General features: G+C 49.1%; 1 protein-coding gene across 1 annotated transcript in view; it reads right to left on the bottom strand.

Annotated features, from left to right (window-relative positions):
- The window catches only part of SYCE2 (synaptonemal complex central element protein 2), a 427934-nt gene that overhangs the window by 260174 nt on the left and 143006 nt on the right, over positions 1-24754 (bottom strand). Inside the window, exon 3 of the mRNA XM_078657991.1 lies at positions 2285-2498. Coding sequence (XP_078514117.1) covers positions 2285-2498 — 214 coding nt within the window. The remainder of the gene's footprint in view (positions 1-2284; positions 2499-24754) is intronic.

Here is a 24754-nt window from a genome sequence, read left to right as displayed (position 1 = left end):
TTATTACTCTGCAGTTTCCATGTTGGAATGGAGATAGCAATAAACCAAACCAGATCCATGTTAAGGGATAATGATTTGAGATTGTTTTTTCCAAGAATTCATTACCATATAGCACTGCTTGTGAGGATATTGAACATACTACGAGGTTGTCTCACATGCAAGTCATGGGCCAGTGAACAGAATGCGTATTCCATGTCCAAGAGGTGTCTACTTCTCCAAGAGTCCAACAGGGAAGAGCTGGTCAGCCACTCTAAGTTCCTTAGCCACTCTACCAATGGCAAAGTGTGCAAATTGAGGATGGAAGAGGTCAAGAACTTTGTCTAGAACACTATTATTCTCAACTCAGGAACAATGGGGGGTGTGGTCAGTGTGCCAGTTGCTGGGTCAGCAATGTGTAAAAGTCTGGTTGGTTTATATTTGGAGTATATATGTTGTCCAGTACCACATGGCCAACATCTAGCCTCTCTTCAACAATACATTGCCCATATTTCTCTATCACAACTGGCCATCGGCCGCAAAGAGGACTCCTCCTTTGACCCACACTACAACTCCACTAACATATGCAGAATAAGCAGCACACTAAATTTGTTCCAGCACCTCTGTAACATTGAATCTTAAAGTGTTTCCTGCAGTAGGGCAATGTGGAGACCCCTACACCTAAAATACGAATAGCTTTTAGCTCTCTTACATAGAGAATTCATACTCCCGATGATCCATGTCATAAATATTTCTTATGTGATGTTTGGTTCCTATTCCACTTATATGCCGCCCCCCCTTACAGCCTCACCACAACCAGGTCAGCGACACAGGATTCCAATAGATTTTAGACCACCAACTCCACCTAATTAAAATATCCAACAAATCCCCACCCAAGGACCGAAGAACACAAAAATAACTACAAGACATTCTTCTATCCAAATAACTATATATAATATTCATGTAGTACCTTGCGCTCAATAGTCTCTGCTCAAAGGCACTAGGGGGATGCACCATCAAGTCATAGCTTCCCTACCAGCCTACCCTGGAGCAGATGAGCTGGAGAGGGTAAAACCTCTTCCACACTGTAGCCAGATCCATAGTCCACTCTAACAAGGGAGGCATTTTCTAAGAAACACCACAAACTATTGTATCCTAAAGGGAGAACACTCAAATCTGAAATGTCAAACTTTATCTGAACCAGTCACTATCAATATTGTTTTATTGTCCCCAATACATACCTTTCTTAAGTCACAACAATTCCTCTGTAGACTGAGGGTTAATCTTGGGAAGCACTCTTCTTTGATCCCTGATCCTCCATGGTATATCTCAGTCTACATTGTTCAAATCTGTATCCTCAAAACTGGGAAACTGTGTCTCCTTACTGATCCATGCAGCAGCAGCCAATGCCAAATCGTTTAGGCGAAGTAGTGGGCGTGTTCCAGGGAGTATTGGGTTGTGTGTGTTATCCTAATCGCTGAACCGCTTGTGTAGGTCTATGTTGTCTGGGTGGACATGTTCTGTTGGCTAACCCTTGTTGTTCAGTCCAATCCTACACTACCTTAAGCCCTGTGGAGAAAAGTGATTAACTCATTTTGGGAATAGTATAACACAACAGTATTCTAGATGTGATGAATATGTTATATGTGCAGTAATCTGTCTACTGCACATTAAACATGTTTCAGCCTTCTAAAGGACGGTATCATGAGAATAGATGGAAAAAGTCAAAACCATTTCAGTCTTTAATAATGCCTTCAGCTGCGAAAAACCAAGTAGTTGGATGAAAAAAATCATTGGCAGAGTACAATGACTGCACCACTGTAATTGGTGGTAAAACCGACCAACTGTGGGATCTATCAAGTCCCTATGGAGCCATTTAGCTTTAATTGGAGAATAAACTTTTTGGAAAAAAGTGCTTCACTTTTTCCTAGGTTCATAGATGGAGATTCAACCATTCTCTTTGAACGTCCCAATACATAAGTCTACTCTAGGATTATGTTTTGTATATATAGTGATATAAATACATTACCAAAATGCAGCAATATTGCAGTGGGAATGGAAAAGCATACGAGTTAAGATCAGCTTAAAGACTAGTAAACATTAGGGTTATCCCTCATTAATGTGCGGAAATAAAACAATCAATGTAATATCACACAAATTAACAGTATCAACTTACTTGCTGTATCTAGGTTATTAGCAAACACACACATACTCTAGACCAAATATTTTCCATACAAATTACAGTTTAGTTTGGGTATATTGTACAACCAAATTAAAAGGGGGGCTGTAGTAGAAACGTATACCTTACCTTCAGCGTCAAACTTTCTCTGAAATTGCCCAAGAGGCTCTGGTCTTTTTTGCGATTTTCATTAATCTTGTCGATCAGTTGCTGAGCTCGGTTCTGCAAGCTTTCGATGCTGGCATCCAACGCTGCAAAGTAGTTAGCAGACTTTGTGTCCATCGCAGTCATGTTTGAGTCACCAAGAGAGGAGCTTAGTGAAGGACTTGGTGATGGTGCATTCCTGAAGCCAAAAGTATAATAGAAAAAGAAATGTAGACAATTGCATACCTCCTTAAACCTAAAAATGTAAGTAATACATGATTTCTCATTTTGCTTCCAGTGTGACCTGAGTCCTGCAAAACCTTCCTAAATATATAGACATGCTTTCAAAACAGAGTACAATCTTAACTATTTGGTTATGAAGAAAACAATATACATTGTTAATTAAACTTAACCCCTTCACTGCTACGCCCTTATTTAGGCTTTTGGGCTATTTGGGTTCGCGCTTAGGTCCCCATAACTTTGTGTCCACATAAGGTTTTTCTTCCAACAAGTTGAGTATTCTAAAGGTACCCAGGGTTTGCACATTTCCCTTGGAGGAGACCAAGAAATTACGCAAAATACATCAAAATTTGGGGTTTGGAGGGAAATGTGGAAAAAGTGCTGCAGAAGAAAGTGTCAGTTTTTCCCCTGTAAATGGTATCAATGAAGGGTTTGTGGTGCTAAAATCATAATCTTCCCAGATTTCAGGAACAAGAAAATGTTCGTCAGAAAACCAAATATTTCTACACAGTTTTGGCATTTTACTGGGACATAGCCTATTTTTGCGATTTTTTGTGCTTTCAACCTCCTTCCAGTTAGTGGTTGAAATGGGTGTGAAACCAAAAATGGATCCTGGAAAGCTATACATTTCTGAAAATAGACAAAATTCCAAATTCAGCAAGGGGGCATTTGTGTAGATCCTTCTAGGTTTTTTTTATAGAAAGAAACATTTGAAATAAAAGAATATTGAAATGTAGTTGAAAAAATAGCCATTTGTGCCTAAATTTTCAATTTTAATTTCTTCTATCTATGGTGATTTTCCAAAGCTATATATTAATACATCTGTGGGACACTTCTGGTTGCGGGGGTATATGAGGCTTGTAGGTTCACCAAGAACCTGAGGTACCCAGAGCCAATAATTGAGTTGCACCTTGCAATGTTTTTTCATTGTGTACTGGGTAAAAACTAGTTACTTACCTGTACACTATGGTTCTTCAGTATTGATATCTTTAATAGATTCACATGCTTGTATCTTCCCCGTCGTCATGGTGGGAGTCTCACGGTAAAAGAATAACCATAGCAGTAAAAGAAAAAACTGCATAGAAACCCCATAGGGAAGTAAACGGTTTGGTAGCTTATCGTCATTATTATGTGGTCCAAACATCAACCAATCAGCCCTGAGATCACAACCCCCAGCAGAGCCACCATACCTCAGATTTCCAACCAGCCCATAGAGTAAGCCAAGGATGTATCTAGAGATAAAAGTGGTCTATTTGAGAAAAAAATAGGGAGGCAGGCGGGCCGCATGTGAATCTATGAAATATATCAATACTGGAGAACCATAGTGTACAGCAGGGGTCTCCAATCTTTTCTGTAGTGAGAGCTACTTCTGCTCAAGGAAAGTCTTCCTGAGCTCCTAGTAAATTTCTCTCATCCCCTTTGAAAGTGTACTGTGAAAACACGGAGCAGCTGATCCGTGTTTTCACATGAATGCACTGCCCGCAGGGCAGCACATTCACCATAACGGGGAGCATTGGCATTGTTTGCGCCAGGTGCACCTTTTCAAAGGTGCGGCGGGCTTAAACAATGCAAATACATAATACGCCCCCTGATGCGGTTACCAGCAGAAATCCCAGGAAAATGTTCATCAATATAAAATGCCTCCACCTGACTTATGAAGTAGCATTCAAATCTTGACATGCCCTACCGTACAAAGTATATAAGTACAGCAGTAGGTCTCCCCAGCTCAGCTTGAAATATCAGTTTCTGAAATTGAACATTTTTCTATCAAATGCCACTTTCCACTGTGGGCAAACAAACTCAGTTTCCCAGAAGAAAACCTGTTTTTGAAATAAAATATCAGTTTTCAGATTTTAGGAAATGCACAGTCCCAAAACATCAGCTTATCATTTTCATCAAGTACTCCCATGTACAAATGCCTCATGAGGACAGACTTCTTTGAATACCCAGGTAAGACAGGCTCATGCTGTGGATGCTCACCACAGCACCACGGATGCCCGTTTTATGACAATGATGCCACACTATTAAACCAGGACCCCAGTTGTGCCAAGGCTGGAAACCATAAGGGTCAGGGCAGAAACATATATCAGTCAGGACCATTGTTATGCCAAGAATAGGTAAATGTAGGCCAGCCATGCTCCCAGTATGTAAATGATGGCTGCCACTATACCACAACTAGACCAAAAATACCCAAAATAGTCCAGGATGACCATGATAATGCCATTGGCACTATTATGCCACGAATGGGCACAATTATATCAGTGATAACACCCTTATGATGGGGGTTAGCATACACATTTGGCGGTCCTTGACACCAGGCATAGCTTTCAGGAACCAATAGTGTTTATTACGGACGCACATAATTGCCGATAAATCTCTTAATTTTCTCTGGTCTGGATCAAGCCCTGTTCTCCTCAGGTCTTGAGCTGATCATGCACCGAACTGACACATTTTCACTCTGGCTCCTGCAATGTCACACTTTGGTGGGTCAGCACTGATTAATGCTCAGGCTACTGCTGCCATACTTCTTTTATGGTCCACTGTTCACTCACATCTTGTGACTGATAAAGCAGGGACTACAACATGGTAAATCTCCTTGTGGCTTAGTTATATTGAGATTGGATACCAACTGTCAAGTGGCAGGCCTTATAGGCCGATACCGTGTGTTTAGTATGAGTTACTGCCATAGGTTTGGCTGGCTGTCACTCTAAGGGTCTTGAGATGAGCAGTGCTGCCTTCTTTAATAGGCGCCTACTCTCTGAATTTGATACTGGGCTTGACTTCACCTCTGAGAGCTACTTTGAAGGTACTGGCGAGCTACCAGTAGCTCTCGAGCTACTCGTTGGAGACCCCTGGTGTAAAGGTAAGTAACTTGTTTTTTCTCCAGTATTGAATCTTTCGTAGATTCACATGCTTGTATCAGATTAGTCAGCAGTCCATAACCCATGTAGCGTTTGTACGATAGACCCCTTTTTGTAGGGCTCTTCTTCCTAATGCTAGAATATCATGTGTTATACTACCCCAAAAACAAAGTTATACGTCTTTGTGCTTGTCACCATATTAATATGTAATATGAAACCAAGTATTGACAATGCATATAACAAACAATCTAGTTCAAACATACCAATACATAGAATGAGAGGTACCTTAGTGAAACAGGTGCTGTAGAACAGCTTGTCCCACTGCGGTGTCCGCTTTCCACGCTGTGTCCAGACAGTAATGTCTGGTAAACGTGTGTGCATTTGTCCATGTTGCCGCTCTGCAGATGTCCGAGATCGATAATCCGGTGAACAATGAGGTTGACGTTGCCATTTTTCTTGTCGAATGAGCGTGAACTCTGTCACGCAAAGGCTTTCCTGCCTTCTCATGACATAAAGTGATGGCCGAGGCTATCCATCTTGATATGGTAGATCTTGACAGAGCTAAGCCTTTCCTATGCCCAGCAAAGGCGACAAGCAACTGATCTGTTTTCCTAAATGATCTTGGTTTGTCAATATAAAATTTGAGGCATCTTCTGATGTCCAAAGTGTGCAGCGATTTCTCCGCTGCCGAAGACGGATTCTTGAAATATGTAGGCAATACAATTGGTTTGTTGAGATGAAAAGCCATAGGGACCTTGGGGATACATTTAGGATTTGTCCTGAGAATTACTTTGTCTGACTTGAATTGAAGAAATGGTTCCGAGACAGAGAATGCCTGGATCTCACTAACTCTCCTGGCAGAAGTGATGGCAAGTAATAATGCCACTTTCCAAGAGACTAACTCTAACTCAGCTTTGTGAATCGGTTCGAACGGGGGTTTCATGAGATGTGACAAAACTACATTGAGCTGCCACGCTTAATAGGTGGGAACACTCTGACCAGTCCTTTTAGGAATTCCTTTATGATCCTCTGCGACCAAAGCAATGGATGATTTAATGTTCTGCGATATTTTGATATAACTGCAAGACGTACTTTTATTGAAGCATGGGAGAGTCTAGCTTTGGCCAGGTCAGTGGTTCCCAAACTTTTTTGACCTGTGGCTCCCTTGACCTAATCGGCAGTTGGCCGTGGCTCCCCACCATTTTTTTACCGGTGGGCGGGATGTGAGCCCGACCTCGGGAGTACTTCCTGTTGTCTTCCTTAAAGTAATTGGGACGCAATGAAGGTATTATAATCCTATTTGTAACCAAATAAGAAGATAACAGTTGTTAAATAAAAACTTGTTAAGTGAGAAACGATACAAGATTAATAGCCAAATATGTATCCATGAAATTTATTTTAACCACACAACAATAGTTAAAAAACTTCTGTATAATAAAACTAGCAGGCCGTCCCGACGCTGTCCGGGAGCAATTAGGCTTCAGGGTCCCACCCGCCCCGACGTTGTCCATGGGTCCCCCGGAGCCTTCCTCCATATATTGCAGTATTATTCCTCTATGTTTAGTTTGTATGCTTTTGTAACCTGCACACGTAACTTTTTCCTCCTGTAATGCACCGTTTGGCTCACTTTTTTAATGCTCCGTTTGCTTCCTCTTGCTACCTGCACATGTCACTTTTTCCTCCTATACCTCTATGTTTACTTTCTACGCTTTTGTAACCTGCACACGTAACTTTTTCCTCCTGTAATGCACCGTTTGGCTCACTTTTGTAATGCTCCATTTGCTTCCTCTTGCTCACGATGTATGCTTTTGTAACCTGCACACGTAACTTTTTCCTCCTGTAATGCACCGTTTGGCTCACTTTTGTAATGCTCCGTTTGCTTCCTCTTTCTCACGATTTTCATTTTTGCTTCATTTTTACCGCCGCTCACCGCTCCTAAATAAATAAATAAATAACCTACCTCATCCGCCGCTCACCGCTCCTCCCCGCCTGTCCGCCGCTCCTCACCGCCTGTCCGCCGCACTGCTCCTCGCCGCTCCTCCCCGCGCCATGTCCGCCGGTCCTCCTCACGCTCCTGGGCGCCGCTCCTCACATTGGGCACGCACGTCGTGGCCGGCGCTTCTTCCAAGGGACTACTTTTTTTCGTTAAATTTTTTAAATAACGTATATTTATTACGTTTATATAGCCTATGTCCATCTTCACACCCTGACGATTACAACGATGTATCGGGTGTGTGGATTGGCGCTGTGGTCCCCGAGTTTACCCGCCTCAAAGGTTCAAAGTTCTTCCTTTATATTAGTAGTATAGATATATTTTTCAATAAACAGGAAAAACAACGAAGTCCGAATTTACCATAAAAATACTAGTGAGATGGATGTGCTTGTTTTTCCTTACATAGCTCCTGAAATCTTGAAGTTATCTTTGAGATCGCAAAACGCATTTCTTTTTCAAGGTTAATTTTTGCCCTATATTTTGACTTTATTACTGCAACTGCTGAGAAACCAGCTTCACAAAAGTACGAAGTAGCAAACGGGATCAAAACATGCAGGGCTCTCTTGCTTATCATTGGGTATTCATCTCCAGTTTGGTACCAAAACTCAAGTAGTGACTGGGACTGGAACCTTACTTTCAATGCTGAGTCACTTGCAACATCAATAAACTGTTCTGCTTCCTCATTGTTGAAATGCTGAGGTATCTCAGCATTGAAGGGGTCTCTCACCCATTTTATTGACTCCACTTCATCCTCTGGAAAATATTTATCAAGGTAAAAACGCAGTTGAGACAAATACAGAACAAAAACTGTCCGCAGTTCCTCCTTTAACACCATCTCATTCTCCTGCAGAAACTGGTTCAATGAAGGAAAACATTTATTGTCACCTTTGCTTATACTGCTTTTCCAAAGGATCACTTTCTTCTTAAAGCCTGAAACTTTGTCTGACCGTTGTAAGATGTTAGTATTATTGCCTTGCAAGGACTTGTTCAGTGCATTCAGTTTTTCAAATAGATCAGAAAGAAAAGCCATTTGTATTAGAAAGTCTGCATTAATAAATTTGTCAGCAAAACAATGTTCATCATCATGTATATATGAGTATATTTCATTCCTCAGCTCATACACTCTAAGCAGGGAGTTACCAAGAGACAGCCAACGAGAACTGCTGTAGAACAAGATGCATGAGTGTTCGGCACACATGTCCTCACACAGTTTAGCAACAAATATTGCTTTCATTGGTCTTGTTTAATATGATTTACCACTTAGATGACTATTTTCAGAATACCATGCAGTTCTTCACTGAGGTTTCCTGCTGCCAGTGCTTCTCGGTGTATTATACAGTGTGTACAAACAGCATTAGGCTCTTTAGATTGTATGCGAGCTTGAAGTCCTTGGTAGCATCCTGCCATTGAACAACCCCCATCTGTACAAACTCCAACACATCTCTCCCAGTCAATTTGATTCTGTTGCATAAAATCATCCACAACCGCATACAAGTCTTGACCTGTAGTTCCACCTTTGATTTCTTTACAGAACAACAAATCCTCAACAATTTGTTTTTCGTATAGAAACCTGACATAGCAAATAAGATGGGTGTCTTTGTGGTTGTCTGTTGCCTCATTCAACTGGAGTGCAAAGTCTTTGCCTCTTAGATTACAGATGAGCTGATCGTTATCTTCAGCCCTATCATTTATCCTCCGGCTGATAGTATTATTAGAAAGAGGCACTTTCAGCAGCTGTTTACCCGCATCTTCGCCAAGCATGATTGTTACCATATTAACAGCAGCAGGCAAAATCAGCTCTTCTGCAATTGTGTGGGGTTTTGTACCCTGTGCAACTAGATAGGCCACTTTATATGATAACAGGAGGGTGTTACTATTAATTTTGGTTTGTTTTGAGAAAGTGGACTTTTGTAGTTTGGCTTCTGCAACTTTTCTTACAAAAAATTCCCTTGGCTTTCCGACCACATTTAGGTGAAGACTTACAAGATACCGCTTAAGTTTACTTGGAAGCATGGATTCCAGAGCCAAAACTTTTAAACAGATTGCACATTGAGGACTGTCCTCATTATTAACCTGAACACAAGTGAAACCATAATCCAGATACCGGTCATCGTACTTTCCGTACTTGGCTTTTAGTTTCTCGTCCTCTTTTTTGTCTGAAGAACCTGCAACTTCAATTTGCTCAGACGAACTTGGCATTAGAAACCTCTTCATTGTCAATCAGAAAGATGGAAATCAGTTCCACTCGTCTGAATTATTCAGATGGAGAAGAGAATAATTTACAAAAATATATAAGAAAAGTCTTTCTATCTGTATAAAGTTCCTGGTCTTCTTTTCTTTGCTCAAGTATTTCCAGGTTTCTTCCGGGTCTCATCCACAGTCTCCACGGTATAAGTCTGAAGTACAAAACATCCAGGTAAGACAAGTATAAGAAGAACAAAAGTTATCCTCTTTCTAATGATGTATCTATTATTTTGGTTAATTTACAATAGCAGCCTATGATGATGGTGACCATTTGGATTAATTATTCTTTTTGGTACCCCGCACAGACAGAAAGAGCATTCAGTTTTGTAATGAAATCTAAGATCGCACATTTTTGCAAACAATGAAGAAAGCCAAATTGCAGCTAATGTGGACATCACACTGTGATTTGTAACACCAAATAGCACACTTTAACTTTTCCTGGGTCCATCCAAGGACAGATCACAGTAGTGTACACTAGCGCAGCAAATGTAACTACAACACCCACACTAATTCAGCAAATGCTGTGGAGCACACACACACACCACTGCAAAAGTGCAGTGGAGCACATGTAAGTCACACATCTAGGTGCAGGACTATGCGTCTCAGTACCTGCTCAAAGGCTTGACGCTGCGCCGCACAGGCCTATGCAGAGAAAGCTATGTGCCTGACTTCAGAACTCATTCACCACTAGCCAGAGAGGAGCCGGAGTGAACCAGGGCAGGCAGCTACATGGTAGTTCAAAAATATTCTGTCAAACATTGTGTGCATGCAGATGAGTGTGTGTTTGTGTGTGAGCAGGTGTGTGAAAGTGAGTGAGAGACAGGAGTGAGTGACTGCTATTGTGACTTAGAACATGTGAGAATGAGAATGAGGGCAATGAGTGAAAAGAGATAGTGCATTGCATGAATCAGTGTGAGTATGGAAGTGAGAAAGAGTGAGTGAGTTTAAATGAGCATGAACGAGTGCGTGTTTGTAAGTGTGCTGTAGAGCTTGCGAGTCTGGTGCTGACTCTGGCATTCGTGGTGTCAATTTTAGGTGTGTTTCAAGCCGCGGCTACTTTAAAGGTGATATGCAGTGACAGGCCCCATGTAAAGGTTAATAGGTCACCTTCCAGGTACTGATGTAATCAGGTGTTAAACGTGTACTAAGGGGGTGATACTTTCTTCCAGGCATTATTAATTTGCTTTAAAGTCACACAACTGGAAAGGCGTCAAATTATGCTGCTAAACTTGCCCTTTCTTGATTGGGTAATTTGGTGAACCCTGCCATATTATGGGTCCTCCGAGTGAAGGAAAATTGAGAAATAACCCATTAGATTTGATGCTAATTTATCAAAATCCCTTAGCGTAGAAACTGGGCAGAGCAGTGGAATAGAGGCAGAACAGAGGAACATGGGCAATGGTTGGAAAGAGGCAGTGAGGGCAGAGAGGATGAGGTGAAAACAGCTTGAGGAGGGACAAGTGAAGGAGAAAGGACAGAACATTTGGCAGGGGGCAGCAGTGAGAAAAGAGAAAGAGTGAGGAGAGAAAATGTCCACCACTGAAGAGGCCTGGGACCGTGACAGGATGAGGTGAAAGCAGGTAGGGCTGCTGGAGAGCAGGCAATAACTGAATATCCAATCCAATGCTCACCTTTCATTAAAGAAAAGTGCTTTAATGCACACTAGAATAGTATACTACATACAAACATAGGCAAAGCAAAATTGAAAGCACTGGGCACTGTTGGGCAGGCGTGTTCCTTTATCTGCTACGTCTCCCAAGTTCTCCTCTCGCAGTCTATGGGGCTCCCCTCTGGGATTAATACTGCTATTATGGCTCAGGTACAAATCGCCCCACTTTAAAGTATTTGCACAGTCTCTCACATTGCAGTAGTTTTACTTCCCATACAGTTTGGTTGCTCAGTTCTTAATATCCATGGTGGAAAAGCGCTTTCAGGCAGCGTGCCGCTTCATTTCAGAGTACCTGGTCCTTCCTGCTTCTTGGAAGAGGCACGCTCAGCGAAACTCCACCCGTGGGCTCCTTGCTGACTGCGGGCAACCACTCGGCAGACATCTTCAGCAGTTGAGCAGGCATGGTTAGCGTTCCTTTTGGAAGGTTTGATAGCTTCAAGAAACAGGTGGCCCCATGTGGACACCGCAACTGTTCCTCCGCAATGTACCGCTTTTGGCCGCCATAAGAGTGGCAGGGTATGCTCAGACGTGAGTCCCTTGCTCACTTTGCCACTGGATTCAAGCAAGCCGGGCTGAAGACGGCTGGAATGCCAGAAACCGGTCCTCGGAAGCTTGTTTCCGGTCCAGGGAAGGCATGGCTTGGCAGTTCGGGCTGGACTGTTCCCATGAGGCACAGGGTCAGACTGATTTGCATATAGCCATGTCTGAACTGGGGTGGCAGAGTGGGCTAAAGAACGGTGATGGATTAAACCCAGATCTTTTGACTGGGTGTGAGTGTTTGATTGATTCAGATGCTCCGTCTATCACCACCCCCTTTTTGTACCGCTTTTGGCCGCCATAAGAGTGGCAGGGTATGCTCTGACGCGAGTCCCTTGCTCACTTTGCCACTGGATTCAAGCAAGCCGGGCTGAAGACGGCTGGAATGCCAGAAACCGGTACTCGGGAGCTTGTTTCCGGTCCAGGGAAGGCATGGCTTGGCAGTTCGGGCTGGACTGTTCCCATGAGGCACAGGGTCAGACTGATTTGCATATAGCCATGTCTGAACTGGGTTGGCAGAGTGGGCTAAAGAACGGTGATGGATTAAACCCAGATCTTTTGACTGGGTGTGAGTGTTTGATTGATTCAGATGCTCCGCCCATCACCACCCCCTTTTTGTACCGCTTTTGGCCGCCATAAGAGTGGCAGGGTATGCTCAGACATGTGTCCCTTGCTCACTTTGCCACTGCATTCAAGCAAGCCGGGCTGAAGACGGCTGGAATGCCAGAAACCGGTCCTCGAAGCTTGTTTCCGGTCCAGGGAAGGCATGGCTTGGCAGTTCGGGCTGGACTGTTCCCATGAGGCACAGGGTCAGACTGATCTGCATATAGCCATGTCTGAACTGGGGTGGCAGAGTGGGCTAAAGAACGGTGATGGATTAAACCCAGATCTTTTCACTGGATGTGAGTGTTTGATTGATTTAGATGCTCCGTCCATCACCACCCCCTTTTTGTACCGCTTTTGGCCGACATAAGAGTGGCAGGGTATGCTCAGAGGTGAGTCCCTTGCTCACTTTGCCACTGGATTCAAGCAAGCCGGGCTGAAGACGGCTGGAATGCCAGAAACCGGTCCTTGGAAGCTTGTTTCCGGTCCAGGGAAGGCATGGCTTGGCAGTTCGGGCTGGACTGTTCCCATAAGGCACAGGGTCAGACTGATTTGCATATAGCCATGTCTGAACTGGGGTGGCAGAGTGGGCTAAAGAACGGTGATGGATTAAACCCATATCTTTTGACTGGGTGTGAGTGTTTGATTGATTCAGATGCTCCGTCCATCACCACCCCCTTTTTGTACTGCTTTTGGCCGCCATAAGAGTGGCAGGGTATGCTCAGACGTGAGTCCCTCGCTCACTTTGCCACTGGATTCAAGCAAGCCGAGCTGAAGACGGCTGGAATGCCAGAAACCGGTCCTCGGAAGCTTGTTTCCGGTCCAGGGAAGGCATGGCTTGGCAGTTCGGGCTGGACTGTTCCCATGAGGCACAGGGTCAGACTGATTTGCATATAGCCATGTCTGAACTGGGGTGGCAGAGTGGGCTAAAGAACGGTGATGGATTAAACCCAGATCTTTTGACTGGGTGTGAGTGTTTGATTGATTCAGATGCTCCGTCCATCACCACCCCCTTTTTGTACCGCTTTTGGCCGCCATAAGAGTGGCAGGGTATGCTCAGACGTGAGTCCCTTGCTCACTTTGCCACTGGATTCAAGCAAGCCGGGCTGAAGACGGCTGGAATGCCAGAAACCGGTCCTCGGAAGCTTGCTTCCGGTCCAGGGAAGGCATGGCTTGGCAGTTCGGGCTGGACTGTTCCCATGAGGCACAAGGTCAGACTGATTTGCATATAGCCATGTCTGAACTGGGGTGGCAGAGTGGGCTAAAGAACGGTGATGGATTAAACCCAGATCTTTTGACTGGGTGTGAGTGTTTGATTGATTCAGATGCTCCGTCCATCACCACCCCCTTTTTGTACTGCTTTTGGCCGCCATAAGAGTGGCAGGGTATGCTCAGACGTGAGTCCCTTGCTCACTTTGCCACTGGATTCAAGCAAGCCGGGCTGAAGACGGCTGGAATGCCAGAAACCGGTCCTCGGAAGCTTGTTTCCGGTCCAGGGAAAGCATGGCTTGGCAGTTCGGTCTGGACTGTTCCCATGAGGCACAGGGTCAGACTGATTTGCATATAGCCATGTCTGAACTGGGGTGGCAGAGTGGGCTAAAGAACGGTGATGGATTAAACCCAGATCTATTGACTGGGTGTGAGTGTTTGATTGATTTAGATGCTCCGTCCATCACCACCCCCTTTTTGTACCGCTTTTGGCCGCCATAAGAGTGGCAGGGTATGCTCAGAAGTGAGTCACTTGCTCACTTTGCCGCTGGATTCAAGCAAGCCGGGCTGAAGACGGCTGGAATTCCAGAACCCGGTCCTCGGAAGCTTGTTTTCGGTCCAGGGAAGGCATGGCTTGGCAGTTCGGGCTGGACTGTTCCCATGAGGCACAGGGTCAGACTGATTTGCATATAGCCATGTCTGAACTGGGGTGGCAGAGTGGGCTAAAGAACGGTGATGGATTAAACCCAGGTCTTTTAACTGGGTGTGAGTGTTTGATTGATTCAGATGCTCCGTCCATCACCACCCCCTTTTTGTACCGCTTTTGGTCGCCATAAGAGTGGCAGGGTATGCTCAGACGTGAGTCCCTTGCTCACTTTGCCACTGGATTCAAGCAAGCCGGGCTGAAGACGGCTGGAATGCCAGAAACTGGTCCTTGGAAGCTTGTTTCCGGTCCAGGGAAGGCATGGCTTGGCAGTTCGGGCTGGACTGTTCCCATGAGGCACAGGGTCAGACTGATTTGCATATAGCCATGTCTGAACTGGGGTGGCAGAGTGGGTTAAAGAACGGTGATGGATTAAACCCAGATCTTTTGACTGGGTGTGAGTGTTTGATTGATTCAGATGCTCCGTCCATCACTACCCCCTTTTTGTACCGCTTTTGGCCGCCATAAGAGTGGCAGGGTATGCTCAGACGTGAGTCCCTTTCTTACTTTGCCACTGGATTCAAGCAAGCCGGGCTGAAGACGGCTGGAATGCCAGAAACCGGTCCTCGGAAGCTTGTTTCCGGTCCAGGGAAGGCATGGCTTGGCAGTTCGGGCTGGACTGTTCCCATGAGGCACAGGGTCAGACTGATTTGCATATAGCCATGTCTGAACTGGGTTGGCAGAGTGGGCTAAAGAACGGTGATGGATTAAACCCAGATCTTTTGACTGGGTGTGAGTGTTTGATTGATTCAGATGCTCCGCCCATCACCACCCCCTTTTTGTACCGCTTTTGGCCGCCATAAGAGTGGCAGGGTATGCTCAGACATGTGTCCCTTGCTCACTTTGCCACTGCATTCAAGCAAGCCGGGCTGAAGACGGCTGGAATGCCAGAAACCGGTCCTCGAAGCTTGTTTCCGGTCCAGGGAAGGCATGGCTTGGCAGTTCGGGCTGGACTGTTCCCATGAGGCACAGGGTCAGACTGATCTGCATATAGCCATGTCTGAACTGGGGTGGCAGAGTGGGCTAAAGAACGGTGATGGATTAAACCCAGATCTTTTCACTGGATGTGAGTGTTTGATTGATTTAGATGCTCCGTCCATCACCACCCCCTTTTTGTACCGCTTTTGGCCGACATAAGAGTGGCAGGGTATGCTCAGAGGTGAGTCCCTTGCTCACTTTGCCACTGGATTCAAGCAAGCCGGGCTGAAGACGGCTGGAATGCCAGAAACCGGTCCTTGGAAGCTTGTTTCCGGTCCAGGGAAGGCATGGCTTGGCAGTTCGGGCTGGACTGTTCCCATAAGGCACAGGGTCAGACTGATTTGCATATAGCCATGTCTGAACTGGGGTGGCAGAGTGGGCTAAAGAACGGTGATGGATTAAACCCATATCTTTTGACTGGGTGTGAGTGTTTGATTGATTCAGATGCTCCGTCCATCACCACCCCCTTTTTGTACTGCTTTTGGCCGCCATAAGAGTGGCAGGGTATGAGGGGCGTGGCTAGCTGCATGGCGGAGTAAGACGTGCCTCGGCAACGCTCCCGGCAGAGCTGCTTATGATCCGGCGATTTCTATGCCCTTAGCCTACAAAATTCGGGAAAAAATACGGCGGAGGAGTGGGCGGAGGTTGGAGGTGCAGGCACGTTCCTCCGGTTTGCCCTCCCGTTGTGGGGAGACCGACTTGCTCGAGAGCCTTCCCTGGAGACCCGAGGTGCCTCAAGATGGCGGAGGCGGTCGGAGCCGGGATCCGGAGCTGACGCGGCTCGAGGGCTGCGACGAAGACGGGCGGACCGCTTCCCCCTCCCGCGTGAGTGCGGTTGCTCCGGAATTGACGACCGACGCCTGGGAGCCCCCCCCCCGCTGACGGACCACGGTGGCGGATTGGGGCCTGTGGAGCCGGGGACTGAAGTTACTGGCCGCGGACCGCTCTCCCTGGGACGGGAGCCAAGTAAGAGGCGCTCGCACCTGAGCGCAACGTTGTCCCGCCGGGGCCTGCACGGGGCTGTGGGGTGGTAGTTCCCCCCTCCCCCCCCCCCCTCCCACCGCCTCTACGCACGGAGCCCTAGTGGGAATCCCGGACCCCGGTGTCACACGGGCGCAATCCGTCATCTTGCCTCCCTATTCCCCCTGAGACACGAGAGGACCCGGTGACGGCCTGGCTCGGGGGGAAGTGCCTGGCCCACAACGCCTGGAAGTAGCAGAGGTGGGGGCATCGTAGCGAAGTTTGACGAGACCCGGGGGTCAGCCTCGGGGGCAACACTGAGCAGGTCTCCCGGCGGCCGGACTGCGGGCATTGGGGCTCCCCCCCCGGGGTCCAGAATGGGTAAAGGGAACCCGCCACAACGCTCTACCAGGCAGGGGTCCATTGAGTCCTTCACCACCAACCGGACCCCCAACGATATGTCCGCAGGAGCGCGGGACACGCATGCGGACACCGTCATGCTCCTGGAGGCGATCCAGGCCTCCAGGACTGATATTCAGGACTCCAGAGCTGCCCTTGAAACAAAGATTGGAGAGGTGGGATCGGAAGTCCTACTGCTGCGTCAAGACCTCCGGAATTTATCGGACCGCGTGGGCGCAACAGAGACCAGGATTACAGAGACGGAGGAGTCTGTTTCCTCACTGAAGAAAGATATGGCGGAACTCCAGGCCTCCCACAGACAACTGCTGTGGCGGGTGGACGATGCGGAGAACAGGGCCCGCCGAAACAACTTGCGCTTCGTGGGCCTGAGGGAGGGAATCGAGAAGAACGATACGGCGGCCTTCCTCCACTCCTGGCTCAGGACCATGTTTCCACAGGCACCCTTCTCTTCATGCTTCCTGATCGAGAGAGCGCACAGGGCGCTCCTGGCTAGGCCTCCGGAGGGAGCGCGACCCCGCCCGATAATTGCTCGATTTCTGAACTATGCGGACAGAGACCTTATCCTGAGGGAGGCCCGAAAAATGGGGGAACTTAAGTTTGAGAACACGGTTGTGATGATATTCCCCGATTATAGCCAAGATGTGCAGAAGCAGAGGCGCTCCTATGATACTGTGAAGGCTAAGTTGCGGTCCCTGAACATATCGTACATGCTTCTCTTTCCCGCCAAACTCAAGGTTCTCTATAAGGGAAAATCGCTTTTCTTTGCTCGACCGGAGGAGGCCTGGAACTGGCTAGAGGAACGGCCCTTGCTGAGAGAGGCGGAAGAGGAAGGTCGTAGGATCCGGGAGGAGCTCGCGGCAGCTAACTTCGAACGTGCTCGCAGTGGATCGCAGCGCTCTCGCCAACAGCGAGTGGACAGGAAATCTCAACGGAGCCCGTATCCATCGCGCCAGGGTACCGCTGGTGGGAGAACGGGGGACGCAGGCGACGCGGCGGCACGGGACCCAGAAAGGGGATCAAGATTCCGGTGTCTGCTGAACGGGTCTGGCGATGGCGCGGACCACGAGGGAGAAGTGTCTGCATCGGACGCGGAAGATCACACGGATCCGTCCCTCCACCCACTGGCCGTGGCCATCCACGACCTGGAACAGGGTGGGACACACGCCGTGGAAGGTACTGATCATGAGACACAAGATTCGCATTCCTGAGGGGCTAAGGGCCTGAGAATCTGTTTTTGGCAGCCCCCTGCCGGGGACGCACAGGTACTTTTTTTGCTTTGTTCTGAGGGGTGGAAACACTCCGTACTGCTACGTGACTTTGGACAACTAGGCACCCACTAGGTGGGTTTTGTTTGGAGGGTGGGCGACAGACCTTGCTCCCTGGTATCCTGAACCGTCGATGGTTGCACGGGCGGGATGGCCGGGTGGCGTAGGTGGGGTGGGGGTGGGGGGGATGGGGGTTTGTTTATGTTGTTTGGTTGTTCTTGGGGGGAATGTGGGGGGAGTCATGCTTAGGAGTCCGGAGACAGGTGTGGTTCCATCTTTGCAAATGTGTGCCCGACTACTTGGTCCCTTGCCCTGGGGTGCGCTTATCCTATCGCTATACACATGGCCCAAGCAGCGGAGTCTGGGGAGGCCGCATTTCTCACGTCAAGCAACTCAATGGCAGGTACACTGACTGACCCGTCTCAAGATGGGCCCGGGGTGAAGGTGCTTACTTGGAACGTGAACGGCCTGGGCTCCAAAATCAAGAGAGGCCTGGTCACGGCCTACATTAAAAGAACAGCGCCAGACATTATCTTCCTACAGGAAACGCATTTGAGAGGGAACAAGTGCGCTTTTCTGGCACGGGGCCAATACGTAGTGCTAGCACACGCGGGGTACACCACGGACTCACGGGGCACGGCCATACTCATCAGGAAAACGACCCCTTTCACCTCCACGCGCACATGGTTAGATCCCCAAGGGACGTACGCGGGGGTACAGGGGACCTGGAGGAGGCGCAGGTATACGCTACTGTCGGTCTATGCCCCACCCAAACTTCAGGCGCGCACACTGCAGGCGATCACTAACATACTACTGCACACGGCTGATACGGTCCAAATTATAGGTGGGGATTTCAACGATGTGATGTGCACGGCACGAGATAGGTCCGGCAACGCCCGTGCAGTAACTACAGCCACGGCACTGGCAAGTCAAATGGACATGCTTGGCCTCACTGATGTTTGGAGATGGTTACACCCCACACAGTCCGAATACTCTTTCTTCTCCGGGGCACACAAAGTCTTCTCAAGATTAGATTACATCTTCGCCTCGAGACAGGAGCTATCGTTGGGGGACCAGGCTGAGTATAGGGCGAGGGGCATCTCAGATCACTCACCTCTGCTTGCGCACATAGGACGGGACGGGGGTGGCGGACGGGCCCGCTGGCACATGTCGGCGTGGGACATACAGACGCCTGAAATTCTGAGAGGCATTAGGGCGGATATCCGAGTGTATGTGGCGGAAAATGAGGGCTCGGTACAGTCCAGGGCTACGTTGTGGGAGGCCATGAAAACGGTCCTAAGAGATCGCTTCCAATCTAGGGTGGGTGAGGCTCGGAGGAAGCGTGATGAGGCAATTGCAACTGGGGAGGCGACCGTACTGTCCCTGGAGACCGAATACCATAACACGGGGAGTGAGTTGGACCTTAGGAAACTGCTCGACGCCCAAAAGGTTCACAGGGAATTGGCAACGAACGAGGCACGCACGCAGGCCTTGGCCACCCTGCACCGTCTCTACGACGTGGGTGACAAATCTGGGAAGCTTATGGCCTGACTGAGTAGACGGGAGAGAGCTGCTAGGTGGGTGGACGAGATCAGGCTCCAGGGGGGCGCGCGGGCGTCCACAGATGACTCCGTGGCGGAGGCCTTCGCGGCCTACTTTGAGAATTTTTATCGGGCTAGAGACCTAGGGGGAGCGGAGGTAGTGCGGGCCTATCTGGGAGATATGGAAATCCCGCAGTTGACCCCCGAAGATTGTGAGACCCTGGAGGCAGACTTATCACTTACCGAAATTACGGAGGCGCTGGCGCTTTTGAAGCCTGGGAAGGTGCCGGGCCCCAACGGCTTTCCGGCGGAGTTTTTCAAACGGACGGGAGACCTCCTCTCGCGCCACCTGCAGGGATTGCTCGTCGAGGCGTTTGATGCCGGGCGGCTCCCGCCGGATTTGACCCTAGCCACCATAGTCCCAATCTATAAGGAGGATAAACCCAGGGAGGAGTGCTCCTCCTACCGCCCAATCTCCCTCCTTAATATCGAGACCAAACTGCTGGCCACTATTTTGGCGCGACGCCTACGACAGGTCATTCCAGATCTAGTGCATCCGGACCAATCTGGGTTTCTCCCGGATAGGGCCACCAAACTCAACTTACGGCGAACCCACAATTGGCTCCAGGAGGTCTGTGACAGGGATGAACCCCACTGGTTCCTCTCCCTGGACGCGGAGAAGGCGTTCGACGCGGTACATTGGCCCTTCTTGATGGGCACGCTCGAACGCTTTGGGTTAGGGCCTAAGTTCTTAGGATGGGTGAAGCTGCTCTATTCGAACCCCAGAGCGAAGGTGAGGGTCAATGGCAGGCTATCCAGAGAGTTTGCGATAGAGCGGGGGACAAGACAGGGGTGCCCGCTATCCCCACTGCTTTTCACCCTCACGATTGAAATCCTGGCGATTCGCATTCGATACAACGGGGACGTGAGGGGGTTTCACTGGGGGGAGTCGGACGCGGACCAGGAGAAAATCTCCCTCTACGCTGATGACGTTTTATTGTACATCACGGAGCCGACTAAGACTATCCCTGCCCTATTTAAGGAGCTGGGAGACTTCGGGGCAGTGGCCGGCCATACCATTAACTGGCACAAATCGGTCATTTACGATCCTCAGGGGGCCCCTAGAGGGGAGTGCTTGCCCGAACAGCTCCTGCACACCACAGAGGGCTTCCGATATCTGGGGGTTTTCATCACCCGGGACGCCCGTCGTTCCTATACTGCTAACATTGACAGGATCCTGGTGGCCGCGAAGGCGGAAATGGAGCGATGGCGACAACTCCCACTCACCATCCTGGGCAGGGCCGCCCTGTATAAAATGATCCTTCTTCCGAAATTCTTATACGCCCTCCAAAACGAATATTACCCGCTGCCTGCCGCAACTACATCAAAAATACACGCTGACCTCCGCTCCTACCTGTGGCTGGGGAAACAACCGAGAGTGGCACTAACGACTTTGCAGCGGCACCAATACAGCGGGGGCATCTCGCTTCCCAACTTAGAGGCATACTACTGGGCCGAACACCTGGCCCCGGTCAACGAGTGGATACATGCCCCAGCGGATCACCCGACCTATGCCCTAGAAAAATCCAAATGGGGCGCAAGGACGGTCTTACACTTCCTGTACGGGGGTATGGGGGGTCGTAGGCTTCTCCCGGCAACTAGAATCACCCTAACGGCGTGGCGTAAAGCTACGGTGAAAATGGGATGGCAACATAGACCCACCCGGCAAACCCCCCTGTGGTCCTGCAGCTGGCTGACCGAACTCCACAAACTGAGGGGTTTCAAACAGTGGGATGACATTGGCATCTCTACGATCGGGGATGTCGTGGCGAGGGGGGGGCTGAAAACCTTCCAGGCACTGCAACAGGAATTTGGTCTTCATAACACACAATACTTCCGATACCTGCAATTGCGACATGCGTGGGGCACACAGAACATATCCCTTACTGACATTCCCCAATATGCACCACTTGAGGGACGCCTGCTCCAGGAGCGGATACACAGGGGGGCGGTATCCATGATCTACAAAACACTGACAAACAATATGCTAGGTGACCTACAGGCCTTGAGGGAGAGATGGGAGGGTGATGTGGGCACGTTTGAAACCCTGGATTGGGAACTCATCCTCATGCACCCTAGGGAGGTGGCCATCAAATCGCGGCTTCGCCTCATCCAATTCAAGGTTCTCCACAGGGCCTACTTTGATAGGGCACGACTCTTCCGGATGGGGAGGGCCGCTGATGCCTCCTGCCTGAGGTGCCAACATCCTCAGGGTGATTTCTACCATATCATCTGGGGTTGTTCCGTGATTCAGGGGTACTGGAATGAGGTCTTCACAGAATTATCAGCAGTTCTGGAGGTTGACGTCCCCAGAGACCCTAGGTTGGCGCTCCTGGGCTTGTCGACTGAGGTGGATGTCACACGATACTCTCTTATCTTCCTGTTGTTGGCGCTGGTAGTCGCCAAGAGAGATATTGCTAGAATGTGGGGGGCACCAGGACGGCCGAATCTGGATGACTGGAGACGAGGCCTAGACATGTACATGGCAGCTGAGAGGGTTACGTATAAAGCGAGGGGGTGCCCGAGGAAATTTCGTAAAATATGGGCCAAGTGGAGGCACTATCACGGACTCGAATAGGGGGATGCACTGTGGAGGGGGGGGGGAAAATTGAGGGTTACGATATGGCCCACAGAGGTGGTCTCATGTACGAATGTTTTGCACCTGTTGAACCTGGAGGACCCGGAGGATGAGTCGACCTAATGCTTGTGGCTTCTGCCATGTGGGGTGTGGAAGACGCGAGATCCGGGGCCTGGGGGGAGGTATGGGGGACGAGTTGTTTGGGGGGGGGGGGAGGTGAAGGGCGGGAAGGGGGACCTCGGATAGAGGCCTCTCAGTTGCCCGGGGATGTTCAGTGTGATAGTTGGGAGGGGGGGTTTGGGGTGAAAAATTGGACCACGAAATGATCTTATCGTGATAAATACTGTATGCTACTGTGTTCAAAATGTTGCGTATCACCGGGGGTTGGCGGAATGTTGACGCCCCCCCCCGGATTGCCACACTGCTTTTCTTGATGATCCGTATGATGCAACAATAAAAGAAATTTACAAAAAAAAAAAAGAGTGGCAGGGTATGCTCAGACGTGAGTCCCTCGCTCACTTTGCCACTGGATTCAAGCAAGCCGAGCTGAAGACGGCTGGAATGCCAGAAACCGGTCCTCGGAAGCTTGTTTCCGGTCCAGGGAAGGCATGGCTTGGCAGTTCGGGCTGGACTGTTCCCATGAGGCACAGGGTCAGACTGATTTGCATATAGCCATGTCTGAACTGGGGTGGCAGAGTGGGCTAAAGAACGGTGATGGATTAAACCCAGATCTTTTGACTGGGTGTGAGTGTTTGATTGATTCAGATGCTCCGTCCATCACCACCCCCTTTTTGTACCGCTTTTGGCCGCCATAAGAGTGGCAGGGTATGCTCAGACGTGAGTCCCTTGCTCACTTTGCCACTGGATTCAAGCAAGCCGGGCTGAAGACGGCTGGAATGCCAGAAACCGGTCCTCGGAAGCTTGCTTCCGGTCCAGGGAAGGCATGGCTTGGCAGTTCGGGCTGGACTGTTCCCATGAGGCACAAGGTCAGACTGATTTGCATATAGCCATGTCTGAACTGGGGTGGCAGAGTGGGCTAAAGAACGGTGATGGATTAAACCCAGATCTTTTGACTGGGTGTGAGTGTTTGATTGATTCAGATGCTCCGTCCATCACCACCCCCTTTTTGTACTGCTTTTGGCCGCCATAAGAGTGGCAGGGTATGCTCAGACGTGAGTCCCTTGCTCACTTTGCCACTGGATTCAAGCAAGCCGGGCTGAAGACGGCTGGAATGCCAGAAACCGGTCCTCGGAAGCTTGTTTCCGGTCCAGGGAAAGCATGGCTTGGCAGTTCGGTCTGGACTGTTCCCATGAGGCACAGGGTCAGACTGATTTGCATATAGCCATGTCTGAACTGGGGTGGCAGAGTGGGCTAAAGAACGGTGATGGATTAAACCCAGATCTATTGACTGGGTGTGAGTGTTTGATTGATTTAGATGCTCCGTCCATCACCACCCCCTTTTTGTACCGCTTTTGGCCGCCATAAGAGTGGCAGGGTATGCTCAGAAGTGAGTCACTTGCTCACTTTGCCGCTGGATTCAAGCAAGCCGGGCTGAAGACGGCTGGAATTCCAGAACCCGGTCCTCGGAAGCTTGTTTTCGGTCCAGGGAAGGCATGGCTTGGCAGTTCGGGCTGGACTGTTCCCATGAGGCACAGGGTCAGACTGATTTGCATATAGCCATGTCTGAACTGGGGTGGCAGAGTGGGCTAAAGAACGGTGATGGATTAAACCCAGGTCTTTTAACTGGGTGTGAGTGTTTGATTGATTCAGATGCTCCGTCCATCACCACCCCCTTTTTGTACCGCTTTTGGTCGCCATAAGAGTGGCAGGGTATGCTCAGACGTGAGTCCCTTGCTCACTTTGCCACTGGATTCAAGCAAGCCGGGCTGAAGACGGCTGGAATGCCAGAAACTGGTCCTTGGAAGCTTGTTTCCGGTCCAGGGAAGGCATGGCTTGGCAGTTCGGGCTGGACTGTTCCCATGAGGCACAGGGTCAGACTGATTTGCATATAGCCATGTCTGAACTGGGGTGGCAGAGTGGGTTAAAGAACGGTGATGGATTAAACCCAGATCTTTTGACTGGGTGTGAGTGTTTGATTGATTCAGATGCTCCGTCCATCACTACCCCCTTTTTGTACCGCTTTTGGCCGCCATAAGAGTGGCAGGGTATGCTCAGACGTGAGTCCCTTTCTTACTTTGCCACTGGATTCAAGCAAGCCGGGCTGAAGACGGCTGGAATGCCAGAAACCGGTCCTCGGAAGCTTGTTTCCGGTCCAGGGAAGGCATGGCTTGGCAGTTCGGGCTGGACTGTTCCCATGAGGCACAGGGTCAGACTGATTTGCATATAGCCATGTCTGAACTGGGGTGGCAGAGTGGGCTAAAGAACGGTGATGGATTAAACCCAGGTCTTTTGACTGGGTGTGAGTGTTTGATTGATTCAGATGCTCCGTCCATCACCACCCCCTTTTTGTACCGCTTTTGGCCGCCATAAGAGTGGCAGGGTATGCTCAGACGTGAGTCCCTTGCTCACTTTGCCACTGGATTCAAGCAAGCCGGGCTGAAGACGGCTGGAATGCCAGAAACCGGTCCTCGGAA

This window comes from Lissotriton helveticus, chromosome 1_1, assembly GCF_964261635.1.
Source record: "Lissotriton helveticus chromosome 1_1, aLisHel1.1, whole genome shotgun sequence".
In the NCBI taxonomy this organism is placed as follows: Eukaryota; Metazoa; Chordata; class Amphibia; order Caudata; family Salamandridae; genus Lissotriton; species Lissotriton helveticus.
This window is presented reverse-complemented; position numbering and strand designations above follow the sequence as displayed.